The following is a 14,686-nucleotide window of genomic DNA, read 5'->3' as shown; positions in this document are numbered from 1 at the left end:
AACCCACGATAGAAACTTGCTGTATATTATTAGATTTTTATTCAATTTTTCTTTTTCCGGATTAGGTTAATGTCCCACAATTAGGCTTGTAAATATTTTTTTTTTTTAAAGTTAGTCTTATCTAATGGCTATATTTTTTTGGGTGGTGGCCAGGGGTTCGAACTCCGGACCTCGCATATAGTACGCATTGTCTCTATCAATTGAGTTGAGTCCACGAAGACATCTGATGGCTGTATGTAACACCTAATTGCGCAATTGAATTTTTAAAGAAATTGCTTTCATAAAAAGTCAAAACAATGTAAATAAACATAAGTATGTTTTGAAAGGAAAAAAAAAACGGTTCAAAGATATTACATCTTTAGAAGGAACTTTTAGGTTAGGGGAAATTAAATAAAAGTCATAATCTTGATTCTGATTCGGTTATGAATCAAGATGATATTAGAGGGCTGGTGAGCAACATGGATACTCCTCCGACTTTTAATGTTTACATGTTAAGTGGAAAACACCACCCTTAAATATAACAAAGGTTTTGCAATTCGAGAATTTACCTCAACTCTTTTTGCTTAGGTAAACTCTACTGGTAAAGTCGACTCGAGAACTCGTATGAGTTTACCTAAAATTAAAATTATATAAAATTTAGGTCAAATATCTCCCTGAGTCCTTTAAGTTTAACGTTTGTTTCAGAATATGTCCTTTAAATTTCTAAGGTTTCAGATAGGTCCTTTAAGTTTCGAGTTTTTTCGGATAGATCATTTAAGTTTCTAAGGTTTCAGATAGGACCTTTATTTCGAGTTTGTTTCAGATAGGTCCTTTCAACCAAATCAAGTTTGGCTTAACGGAGGTTGATAGAAAGGACCTATCTGAAACAAACTTGAAACTTAAAGGACCTATCTGAAACGTTAAAAACTTAAAGGATCTATCTGAAACAAATATGAAACTTAAAGGACCCGGGAAGGTATTTGGCCTAAAATTTATTATATGCATGATATATATATATATAAGCTAATATAATATTATAAATGGGTCAATAGTGCAAAATATGACTTAATTACAAAGACAAAATATATGAAACTACCATAATAAAACGTTATGCTCAACTTAGCATCAAAATACAAAAATTAACACACAAAATCATAAGTTTCGTAAATCTCTAAGCCATCCAAAAACGCAAGTTTCTAAAGTTGTTAATAAAACTATCCATAAAATAACCAAGTTAATTTATTCAAAAGTTCAATCCTTCTAAAGAATAAAGGAAAGGAAAAATAAAGTTTGAACTCTAAGTAGTAAGTTACTAAGTACGGTACCTTTTGAAGCTCAGTTTTTTGCTGAAATTTGAAAAGACACCTTCCACCACCGTTGAACACAAACACCGCCGCAACCCTAACCGACATCTCTATCTCCAGCATCACAATCGCCGGCGTCAGAATCAATTTTGAGAAGATTAGGGTTTCAGTTTAAACAACGTTGATGAAGGAGAAGAGAAGAGAAACCTTGTGTTGTACGTTTTTGAGAAGAAGAAAAAGAGCGTCGCGCGTCCGTAACACTGTGATATTTGGCTGGGCTTTAAAAATGAATTGGATTTTAATTGAAAACCGGCCCATTGTGTTTTTAAAAGATAAACTCGGACGAGTTTACTCAATTTTACCGATTTTAAGCCGTGTTAACTCGGTCAAACCGGTCAACTTTATGATTTTACCAAAAAACGAATTTACCTCCGAGTTTATACGATTTTGGCACCTAAAAACGTAAACGCAGGCGAGTTTACGTTTCAATACTCGATTTGCAAAACCTTGAATATAACAAGTATAAAATTTAGTAACATAGAGTTTATAAAAAGGATAAACAACTATTTTAATCCTTGAATGTGCACCTCGTTTTCATAATACTCTTGATTCTAAAATATGTTAGCCTCTAATGATGTTGTTGGAAGAGATGAAGGGTGTTTTTTCATTTTGGTCTCTGGTGACGTTTCAGAGCTTATGTCTCTCAAAAAATATGTCAACTAGGCATTTTTGTGGAATTAGTGGCAAAATATAACGTTGGGAACTAAAATGGGTAACAGATTCTGAACTCAATGACCTTTTGTGTTTTTTTTTTCTTCCGAGACTAGACTATTATGAAAGCGATGTACATATTCAAGGTTCAAAATGATTATTTACCCTTTATCAAAATAGTTTAAAGATATCTCCGTGAGCTTAGCTCAATTGGTAGGGATATTATATGTAGGGGCCGGAGTTTGAACCCCAAACACTCCACTTCTTCACAATTAAATTGTGTGAGCTCTAATCAATGGACTACGAAACATTCACAATCAAATCATACCCAGATTCTGATTACTTCCTGGAAGACATAAACATTCACAACATGTATACATCGGTCAACTATAGAATATAAAGGAGACATTTAATAAATGTAAAGGGATAAACGACATTTTTTCATCCATTAACATAGAAAAACAATTACTACTTTCCATTTCCGAATTCATTTTTTCTAAGCCCTTAAGAGTGAGCTTCTTAAGGACTTGAACCTTTTAATAAGAAAAATCATTTATCGACCACAAGTGGCATCTTATTTGATATAACTAACACTATTTTGTATAAAAGAAGTGTTAGCAACACTCTTTTTTGATACTCTTTTTAATACGCACTTTCTTATTGATTTAAATCATTGTGGATTTATCCTTTAAAAATAGAACCCATACAAATTGGTGGGACGTACATTGATTTCATCTAATAAAAAGGTAACTGACAAGAAAAGTGTTAAAAAGTGGGCGTTGCTAGCATTATTCCTTTGTAAAATGAGAATTCCTAACCTATTGATAAATTCTACGCCCTTTTATAGAAGGATAATCTATGACCTATTGATTAATCCCAACATTTTTCACTCTAATCATGCATCTATATGCTTCTTATCTTATCGACAAATTATATATATTCTTTATAGACGGAGAATGCATAAGTTATGCATATTGTGAAACATGTGACGTAAAGGATTCGAAGGATTTTTCTCAAGTACAAAATATGTGAGGTGAAGTATTTGACAAGGATGGTGAAAGACCTAGAAAAGGACAAAGAGGCTGTTTGAGTGAAACTCTTAAGAGTCCAAAGGGGATGGACTTGTAAAGGAGAAGGCCATGTTTGTTTTCTCAACTGAATCAAGCCAAGGGGGTTCATGGTGGGAGTCCAAATAAGGTTTTTATAGAAGAAATGACAAAAAATACCTCTGATATATTTGGATATTTTCTTTCTGGCACCCATCCCAGTACTCTCTTATTTGTTATGCTGAATTTGATTCTCTAAGGTTAAGATAGACTATCTAGTTGGTAGATAGTAATTTGAAGTTGTTGTGGTGATTTTTTTTTAGATGAAATTGTATATGACCTTTTTCAGTTTGCAAATTTTAATTATAATATTTAGTTAAGATTAATCGTTCTCTCGAATATTTTGGATAAATCCGCCAGTCTCTGTCGCACAACGATATTTGGAGGTTATTACCTAGATTGTCCTTGTTGAAAAGGCCTCCGTTGAAGATTTGAAGACTTTATTTGGTGGTTTAAACATGAGTTATTTCATTAAAATTTGGAATTCTTACATCAACTGAAAAGATAAAAATTGGGTAAATTATATTATTGGCCCCTTTAGTTTTTTTTTTTTTTATTTTTAAGAAAAGATGCTTATAGCATTTCATTAATAATAATAGATTCAATACATTGTGGGATTGCATAATAAATAGTGGGACTAGCTAAGGAAATGGCTTCTCTTGCTAAGGCATGAGCTGCCATATTCGCTTGTCGCCTAATAAACTCGACCGTAGAGTTTGTGAAAGAAGGGAAAAATTGCTCTCGACACTCATCAATAATATTGCCAAATTCTGTGATATCTGTCATACGGGAGTGGAAAGCATCTCTCGTTATTTTAGAATCAAGCTCAAAATCTATGTTGTCGAATTGCATGTCTTACATCCATTGAATGACATGATAAAGACCCAAAGCTTCACCAACAGCTACCGGATAAACTTGATCAAAAGGCATCACATTAGCTAAAACAAAATGGTGAGTCTATCGATGGAAGCATCACAGGAGGCTTCTATGTTCGTGATTTCAAAGTCCAAAGTTTGATATCTGAGCATGGTAAGCGGTGGAATGTGCCTCTAGTTCGACAAGTTTTTAGTAATGACATAGTTGATGCCATTTTGAACACACCTTTGTATGATCAAGTACATCAGGATCGTCTTATTTGGAAAGCAGAAAGGAATGGTTGTTATACAGTGCGAAGTGCTTATGGTTTATGTGTGGAAGAATTAGTGGATGTTTCATATCTTCATCGTCCGGGTAGTTGGAATAACATTTGGCGCTTGAAGGTTCCACCAAAAGTTAAAAATTTGTTATGGCATATGTGTCAGGGATGTTTACCGACTAGAGTTCGCTTGCAAGACAAAGGAGTTTCATGCCCAACGAATTGTGGAAGTTGTGGTTCTGATTATGAGGATTTAAATCATTTGTTGTTTGAGTGCCGATTTGCTATTCAAGTTTGGAATTCTGCTGGTGTGTGGTATGATGTTCAACATGCTGCCAAATCCACATATTCTGCTGTTAATTCCATCTTCCATATGCTTCAGAACCTGCCTCCGAACATTCAACAACGCATTGCAGCAATTTGTTGGAGCTTGTGGAAGCATCGAAACCTCACGATTTGGGAGAACGTAACATAGAGTAGTGCACAAGTGGTTGAGAGGGCGCGACATCTAATTGAGGACTGGCAGGAAGCCAAACTGCGCCTCTGCAGGCGGCCGCGCAGCAGGCTGCTAACACATTGCAGCATAGTGTGCAGCCCCAAAATTCCCCAACTGGACCTGCTGTCCCGCAATGGTTTCCGCCTAGTAGGGGGAGGTTCAAATTAGGCATGGCAACAAAACCCATACCCGTGGTTACCCGCCCGAACCAAACCCAATTTGACGGGTTTTCCCCGTTTTGACTGGGTTTGGGTATGGGTATGGGTTTTCCCCGATCTCGAAACACGGGTATGGGACGGGTAACGGGTATATAGGTACCCACCCCGAACCCATACCCAAACCCGTCCCAATTGTAAAAAAACTACTTTATGTTGATATGTTATGTTATTTTGTTTGATAATTGTCATGTTAATAAAAACTACCATTGATATTTAAAGGATCAACTAAATAATTTTGTCTAACAAATGTGAAAGTGAGCTTATTGTTGGATAATGTATTACAACGTTGCTCTTGGGGATGCAAAAAAAACTTATATTTTTTATTAAAAAAATTATTCAATGCGAGGACGGGGATGGGGCGGGGATACCCGAACCCGTCGGGGACGGGGATGGGATTCAATTTCTCATCCCCGTTGGGTATGGGTAGGGTAACGGCTAAGTATATGAGAATCGGGTATGGGGACGGGGAAGGTAAAATTCGTCCCCATCCCGCCCCATTGCCATGCCTAGTTCAAATGCAATATTGACGCGGCTTTCTCTGAACAATTCCAACGGACAGGTATCGGAATGTGTCTTCGAAATGATTCTGGAACTTTTGTTTTAGTTAAAGTGATGCATATTAACCCCTTCAGTTAATTTTAAGTTTTGCTTTTATCCCTTATATTATTGTGGATGATAACAATTGTAAACCCCCCCACCCCCAACCTCCCACCCGGAAAAAAAAAAAAAAAGAAGAAGAAAGTTTAAAATAACTGTTATATGAGACAAATTGTTATTGACAAAAAAAATTAAAATGACTGTATACACGAAAACCTTATCGCTTATAATATATCTTTTAAATACTATTGTTGACCGGAAAAAATAATTAAAAATTTAAAATAAATAATATATAAGGGCCAGTTGTCACTGATAAAAAAACAAAAATATATACTCCATACAAAATAAGTTGTCATTGATAAATTTCAAAATAAATATAATAAACGAGATAAGTTATCATTTATAAAAATTATAAAATATGTTATACACGAAAGAAGTTATCACAAATTTTAAAATAACGATTATATACAAGATAAATTGTCGTAGATAAAAAACCTAAACTAACAATTTTACAAAGGGTGATCATTGGTAAACCTAAACTGCACCGTAGAAATTTTTACCCGATGCTTCCCATTTGCATTTCTTGTACAAGGTGATCATTGGTGTTTAAGTAATATAATTCCATTTTGATTTGTTCAAAAAAAAAATTACAAAGGAGAAATTGTCTCTAATACAAAAAAAAAATAAAAAAATCAAACAATATTAAACACAATCCATGTTGTTAATGAGAAAGTTACCGAAATAAAATAAATCATCCACACATTCGGATAGTCGTGCATGCATTGATATTTGACTGGTAAAAAAGCCTATCACTAGAACTAAAATATTTGGGGGCCTACCCTTGGGCCAGCTTTGAACTAAACAAATTTAAAATCCTTAAAAGTCACAATAATCATATCTTTTAAATAAAAGAAAGAAAGAAAAAACTCTAATAACTAATAATACTAATCATATCTTTCACGTTTATCGATTATATATTTTATTAGAGTATTTCTACGGTGCAGTTACAAAACTGATTTTTTTTAAATTATTTAGCCAATAAAATAACTGTTGATGTCATATCAGATAACGTAGTGTTGGTGGACCATTGTAGGTCTAATATTTCCCTTATAATAGGATAATATATTGCAGCACTAATAGTTATTGCTCTTCGATTTTCGTCGTTGGAGCCTATGTTTCAAAATCGGTTTATGCACTTCCTCAAGTCAACTCACACACATTCAGAAGAAAAATTCCTTTCAAGAGATTGTACTTTTGAATATAAGCATCATCATCAACCACAACACACAACAATAAACCTTTTTCCAAAAGATTTGAATCCTGACGCAGACAACATGGAAAGAAAAAGATTTGATAGCTTAGAATCATGGTCTATGATTGGACTCTAAGAATTAATTAACGATTTTTATCTGATCCTTAGGCAAGACAACATGGAAAGAAAAATGTTTAATTTTGATTTAATTAGAGACTCAAATGCAATAAGTAAAGATTTAATGACACATCTTATGGACAAATGTGCAATATATCATATAATCTGACGTGACATGGATTAAATACAGAATGCTCAATGATTGATCATGGGATTAACTTCACCTTAAAAGTCATTCTCATAACTTCACCATAGAACTTTTCATTTTATTTTTGGGGATTGAGATAAGAGTTAGGGAGTTTGAGGTCTTCAGCTCAAATTTAAATAAAGGAGAAAAATATACTATAATGACTAAATACTAATGATTTCTTTTACGTTTATCAACCATATATTTTATTTTTGGAGATTGAGCTAAGAGTTAGGGATTTTTAGATCTTCAGCTCAAATTCAGATAAAGGAAAAAATATACTATAATAACTAAAAATACTAATTATTTGTTGGCTAAAATATGTTTTTGGTCCTTGCAAATATAACGAGTTCGGGTTTCGGTCTCTGGTAAAAAAAAATGAAATTCATCCCTGCAAAATTATTTATTTTTTAAAAAAGTCCTTGACCCTACTTTATTGATGATTTGGCGCATTTTTGCCTTCGCTGACTGTACAAAAACATACATGTGGCACATAAGTGGCAATTGTCTTATTTTAAATATTTAAAAATCATTTTAATTATAATTAAATTTGGTTTTCAGTATTAAAAAAAAAAGTTTTAATTAAAAAAGGTTTAATTTAATTAAACTTTTTTTAATTTTGAAAACCAAATTTAATTATAATTAAAATGATTTTAAATGGGTCACGTTTCAGATGACGTGTGAAGAAGTTGCACATTCAAGACCTCTCTTCCTCACGATCTAGATTGTTGTCATAGTAGTATCTTCCTTATACGTCTTCTCTGCCTTATACACTATTCTTCTACAACCTCTTCAGCTTGGTCCTCTTTTCCTCCTCTTTCAAGTAACCCACTCTCTCTTACTTGAATTTTAATTAAAGGGGTTTAATCAAAATCATAATAGAATATTGATGGATGAATGAAGAAGATTGAGGATGGACTGAAGATGTAGATCGAAGAAGAGGAAGAAAGGGGAAAAATCTCCCAAATTCTTCAGTTATATTTTTTTTAATCAATTAAAATTAAATGTTTTATTTTAATTTTGAAAATATAATTTTTGTTTTTAAAGAAAGGTTTTTAAATAATTAAATTGAAATAATTGCAACATGGCTGTCAACTGTTCAAATTTACACAATCAGCGAATGCCACGTAGGTAAAAATGTGCTCAGTAAAGTAAGGCCAATGACTATTTTAAAAGACAAAAAATTTTGCGGGGATGAATTGAAAAAAAAAAAAATTTACCAGGGACCAAAACCCAAACTCGTTATATTTGCAGTGATTAAAAGCATATTTTAGCCTTATTTCTTTCAAGTTTATCAACTAAAGTTTTTATTTTTTTTTTGGGGGTGGGGGGATTGAGCTAAGAGTTAGGGAGTTTAAGGTCTTAAGCTCAAATTTAGAAAAAAATTATACCTTCGTCCTTAAATATAAGACCCTTTTATGATAAACACATTAATTAAGAAATTTGATTATTGTATTATTTTGTTTACAATTGTTATTGTTTGATAAATTTACCCTTTACGAGAGATAGTTTGTCAATGTTTTCAAGGACAAAAAAAAATATATATATACTTATAAAAAATGACAAAAAAAACTCAAAAGGGTCGTATAAGAAAAAGATTATTCTCTTTTATCCCACTTCTAAGAAGAAAAAAAAAGATACATCCATCCTTAAATATAGGACCCTTTTATGAAAAACACATCAATTAAGAAATTTAATTATTGTATTATTTTGTTTACAGTTGTTATTGTTTGATAAATTTACCCTTTACGAGATATAGTTTATCAATGTTTTCAAGGACAAACAAAAATATACTTATAAAAATGACAAAAAAAAACTCAAAAGGGTCGTATAAGAAAAATATTATTCTCTTTTATCCCACTTTTAAGGAAAAAAATGATACCTTTGTCCTTAAATATAACACCCTTTTATGAAAAACACATCAATTAAGAAATTTGATTATTGTATATTTTTGTTTACAGTTGTTATTGTTTGATAAATTTACCCTTTATGAGAGATAGTTTGTCATGTTTTCAAGGACAAACAAAAATATACTTATAAAAAATGACAAAAAAAAAATAATTCAAAAAAGTCGTATAAGAAAAAAATTATTCTCTTTTATCCCACCTCTAAGGAGAATTAGAGCCTCGTAATATAAAGACCGACAAGTTGATATAATAAAGTCTGATCAAATATTATTTTAGTAGAAGATCAAACTTAAATACTCTACACCAATTTAACTTATTTATCATTTGAATTCAATTATTGAATTTCATTAAGCTAACTATGAGTTGATTTGATGATTGAAGTATAGAAGTTAATGATTTAGTCATAAATGGGTTGAGAGTTATATGCTCACCCACAAAATAACACTATGATATACCCACGTTTTCCTTTTAAAAAAAATAAACTCATTCTGATAAAGTTAAGATTAAACAAAAAAGTTAGTATCCTGTCATCAATCATTGTCTCATTGATCATTTAGATTTTTTTTAACAAGTTGATCATTTAGATTACAATTCTAGATTTTATTCTAAATAAAAGTATACCACAAGAAAAAAAAATTATACTTTTAGTCCCTTAACTTAATTTTAATAAATAGTTTGGTCATTTAATTTTTTTTTAATTTTAATTTTGTCCTATTGGTCTATTTTTCATATGGATTTTCAAGTTTCAAATCTAATATTCTTATGTAAACATCAATGAAGACCATAAATTTAAAAATTGAAATGTCATGAGAAAATAAAACTATGAATTTGAAGCTTGAAAATTCATATGTAAATGAACCAAAAAGACAAAATTGACATGAAAAAAAAGATAAAGGATAAATTGTTATCTTAAATTAAGTTAAAGGTCTAAAATTGTAATCTTACAAAAAAAAAAAAAAAAGTATACCACCAATGAGACATCATCTATGTTGCTTATTTATTGAGAACAATTCAGAATATAGAGTAACAATGGAAGAGATCAAGAACCCCTCTGGAACTTCTCTTCTGGTACCATCAGTCCAAGAATTGGCTAAGGAAAAGATTTCAACAGTTCCAGCAAGATATATTCAGTCTCAACATGAAGAATTGGTCATCAATGAAGCTAATAGTATACTTGAAATTCCAGTTATTGATATGAAGAAATTGCTTTCTTTAGAATATGGGAGTTTAGAATTGTCTAAGCTTCACCTTGCTTGCAAAGATTGGGGATTCTTCCAGGTCTCTTTTCTCTCTTAACATATCTTTCAATTTCATAATCAGAACTTAAAAGTGTTAAAAGTTGGTTTTGAAGTTGTTAATAGTTTGTTATTTGTTCCACATTCTGGTTCCCGAACTATTAGCATATAAATATGTTTGAGTATCCTCATCCTTTAAACTAACTTGTGGGATGAGATCCAAACCTATTTAACTTAAATATTCTATTATTCTATAAATTTATCATTTTTTTGTTTAGTCGTGGTTATTTATTTCGTGTTTAGTCCTTATTGTTAATTTTTTATTTTTTTTTATTTTTTTATTGTTGCAGCTTGTAAATCATGATGTTAGTTCTTCCTTGTTGGAGAAAGTAAAGATGGAAATTATGGATTTTTTCAACCTTCCAATGTCAGAGAAGAAAAAGTTTTGGCAAACTCCTCAACATATGGAGGGATTTGGACAAGCATTTGTTTTAAGTGAAGAACAAAAACTTGATTGGGCAGATCTTTTCTTTATGACAACCCTTCCTAAACACTTGAGAATGCCACACTTATTTCCACAACTTCCTCTTCCTTTGAGGTTTATTTTCTTTCTCTCTTGTGTGTCCCATTTTGCATATGAGAAATGCTAGCAATACACATTATAACACATATTTTTTAACACACTCTCTTTGACATGAGATTCGCATGATTTGGTAGGACCCATATGAATTTTAACCAATCAAAAAGAGTATGTTAGAAAATGTGTGTTGCTAGGGGTTAAGATCTTTTTCATTTGTAAAAATAAATTGAAGTTGCAATTTGAAGAAAGATAAACACGAAAAAAAAAATAAGTGGTGGGTCCTATCACTAAGTGAGTCTCACCATATTAATTATTTTTTACTTTTTGTGTGTCTTTATCCTCTCCATCGGTTCAACGAACAATTTTATATACATCCTGGAGTGTAGAGCAGCTCCAATTTCTTTGTATTATCATAGGGACAAATCCAAGTGTATATTATTGGGCAACTAACTCCACTATCTTATTTAATTCATTAATTATTGTTGAATAATATTATTCATTCTCGCTAAAAATTACATTAGATAATTTTATTTGTGAAAACCTAAATACTCAACAATATGAAACATAAATTGTTGAATGAATGTTTGGTCTCATATCCATGAAATTTTATATTTAAGGGTTAATCCTTATTTCAGTCCCTATAATATAAATCAAATCTAATTTTGATCTCAGTAAAAATAAAAGTTTAGATTTTATACTTGAAATATTAGATTTTTCACCTTTGATCTCTCATCTAACTTTGCCTCGTGGGAACATGTTGATGTGGTATGCTAGGTTGGATTATATAATTATTATATGCATATTTTAATTTCATGTGGCATTTAAATTTTCCTAACTTTAAATAAAAGTTTAATTTTAATAATTTCATGTTAATTGTAATATTTGATATTTAAATACTATGTTCAGTTAGCTATGAATCAAATTTTAACATGTTGATTTCTCTTTTATCATGCAGAGACACTCTCGAATTATACTCACAAGAAATTAAAAATCTAGCCATGGTTATTCTTGGTCATATTGAAAAATCTTTGAAGATGGAGGAAATGGAAATAAGAGAATTATTTGAAGATGGGATACAAATGATGAGGACGAACTATTACCCACCTTGTCCTCAACCAGAGAAGGTTATTGGTCTCACAAATCATTCAGACCCTGTAGGTCTCACTATCCTCTTACAACTCAATGAAGTAGAAGGGTTACAGATAAGGAAAAATTGCATGTGGGTTCCTGTTAAACCCCTTCCCAATGCCTTCATTGTCAACATTGGTGACATGCTAGAGGTAAAATTAAATTAAATTTTGTTTTAGGGTAAAATAAAATTCTTCACACTTGTTTTTAATACTTAATTTTGCCTTTTTTTTCTTCTACTTTTTCATAATGATATACATTGAAGATTATAACCAATGGGATATATCGAAGTATTGAACATCGAGCAATAGTGAACTCGGAAAAGGAAAGACTTTCAATTGCTACATTCTACAGTTCGAGACATGGAAGTATTTTAGGTCCTGTGAAAAGCTTAATTACTGAACAAACACCAGCTCGGTTCAAAAAAGTTGGAGTAGAGGAGTACTTCACCAACTTATTTGCTCGTAAACTTGAGGGAAAGTCATACATTGATGTTATGAGAATAGAACATGACGATTGAATGTGATGAATTATAGGGAATAAACACAAACATATGGCTTTCGTTAGTGTACGTCCACAATAAAATAAGAGAGTTGTATGACCAAAGATGATTAAGTTTCATCCTATTGTTTGTATGATATGCATCTAATTATAAGTTAGACAATATATAATATTATATTGTTATCGTATCATATTGTTATTGTGCATCATGTGTTAGAGTATTAAATAGTAGTAGGATATTATACACTACAAGAAAACAACGTTTTAGAGTTGGCCAGAAACCCACTCTAACAGGGCAAAAGACAACGTTTTAGCGTGGTAAAAATTCTATAGTTAAACTAGACTTTTGACTCGTACTGACTATAAAATACACCAATAAATTATATTGTGAAAAAACCAAAAATCAATGTCAAATAAGTCATATGATGAATATAACATTAATCATATCATGATAACATTTTTAAGTATGAGTTAGAAGTTTCACATTGATGAGAAAATTGAACTCATAGCATGAAAGGACTCATAAACACATTACCTTAAGATTTTGGATTAAAATTTGATATCTCTATCTCACTCTCTCAGACACACTTGTGTGGTTACTCTAGACAAAAGTTGGTGATTTGTCGGACTCCTCTCATGACCCAACACATTCATATTTAATTATATCAATTTTTTGTTTTAATCTCTGGAAAAATAATGTAATTCAACTTAAAGCATGATTGTTGAACAAAAACATATAATCAAGAGTGATGATACATGTACCACCCCATGTGGCAATACACCTTTTACACCTACACAAAATTCTGACACGTGGCAACCTGGACCCCACACAAATAGAAGATAAAGTGTGGTTGTGAGATGAACTTACCAAAATATCCCTAATACATGGGGTGTACAATAAGATGTAGAAATAAAGGGTGTTCATGTAACATTTTCCTACAAGAATTCAGGCCCTCTAAAGACAATGTGAGACAAAAAAATCATGACAAATATATCATTCTGTTTCCCGACATTATTTTGTCTTTAACACCTCCTTACTCAAACAAAATGGTTTAATAGTTTGAAATTCGATTAGAAGTAACTAAAAATTGATCTAATATTATGTTGGCTAGATATCAAATTAAAGTACTACTTATGAATTCGAACTTTAAATCCCATATTGACCATTTGAGTTAAATGACTTATTTTGATATTGAATATAAAGGATTGGAGATGGTACACTATATTTATGGATTATATGTAGGAAACCAAATTAAGGACATAAACTCTGCATCAATTTACCTATAAACAAACTTCAGTAGAAATAAATTATATATGATTACTTAGCTGAATAAATATATAAATATAAAGGATCAAATTACAATAGTATAACACCTTCGATAAATTTTACATTAATATTTATAGATCTTAATGATGTATCAAATAATTTCATATTTAGATGACCTTGAGGAGGAGAACATTCCCAAATCCCAAACCAATATCACCAGACCAACCTAAGTGTTAAATAATATATACTTTTAATTCTATAGTGAGTATTTTATTTTAAAATATTTACATGGTATGCCTTCTAACAAGATTTTTCCATGTCAGGACTTTCAAAGCACCGTACAATTTAAAACTAATAATTTCTTCTTCTTTTTTATTTTATTCTATATATGTGTATGTGTCTATATATTGCACCCTCACTTCTTCAAATTATTTTTAATACTTACTTCATACTTATACTTTTGGCTTTTTTTATTATTATTAAAGATTATAACAAATGGAATATATCAAAGTATTGAGCATCGAGCAATAGTCAACTGTGAAAAGGATATAGGTCCTTTGGAGAGCTTAATCACTGGACAAACACCAGCTGGTAAAATGTGTTGAACGCGAGCAAAATGTGTTGGAAGATGAACAAAATTCAATATACTAAGTGCACAAATTTAAAAGTTAGTGTTATCATATGGCTTTCATTAGTGTATAAATGTCCACAATAAAATAAGAGAGTTGTATCACTAAAGATGATTAACTCTCATCCTATTATTTGTATGATTATATATTATATTATTATCTTATCCCGTGTTTGAGAATTATCCATGTAAGTGTTAAATGTAAAAATATGATATTTTCTTTGAAAATTAGATGAAATAAACATTTTAACCCCTCAACCTACATACTACCGCAGATAACAAACTACACAACTTTCATACTTAAACGCCCCATCCTCACACCTAAATAAACATTTCTA

General features: G+C 31.2%; 1 protein-coding gene across 1 annotated transcript; it reads left to right on the top strand.

Moving 5' to 3' along the window:
* The first annotated feature begins 10,027 nt into the window (after nucleotides 1-10,027).
* LOC25487169 (protein SRG1) lies at nucleotides 10,028-12,621 on the top strand. The gene is made up of 4 exons (XM_013609030.3): nucleotides 10,028-10,287; nucleotides 10,595-10,842; nucleotides 11,780-12,104; nucleotides 12,218-12,621. The coding sequence occupies exons 1-4, from the start codon at nucleotides 10,039-10,041 to the stop codon at nucleotides 12,470-12,472; spliced, it is 1,077 nt and encodes a 358-aa protein (XP_013464484.1). The 5' UTR covers nucleotides 10,028-10,038; the 3' UTR covers nucleotides 12,473-12,621.
* The last annotated feature ends 2,065 nt before the right edge of the window (nucleotides 12,622-14,686 follow it).

Source organism: Medicago truncatula, chromosome 2 (genome assembly GCF_003473485.1).
Source record: "Medicago truncatula cultivar Jemalong A17 chromosome 2, MtrunA17r5.0-ANR, whole genome shotgun sequence".
Classification (NCBI taxonomy): domain Eukaryota; kingdom Viridiplantae; phylum Streptophyta; class Magnoliopsida; order Fabales; family Fabaceae; genus Medicago; species Medicago truncatula.
This window is presented reverse-complemented; position numbering and strand designations above follow the sequence as displayed.

Coding starts and splice junctions, on each gene's coding strand:
- LOC25487169 (XM_013609030.3), top strand. CDS start 10,039: ATGGAAGAGATCAAGAACCCCTCTGGAACTTCTCTTCTGGTACCATCA. Junction 10,288..10,594: donor AAGATTGGGGATTCTTCCAG/GTCTCTTTTCTC, acceptor TTATTGTTGCAG/CTTGTAAATCATGATGTTAG. Junction 10,843..11,779: donor CAACTTCCTCTTCCTTTGAG/GTTTATTTTCTT, acceptor TTTATCATGCAG/AGACACTCTCGAATTATACT.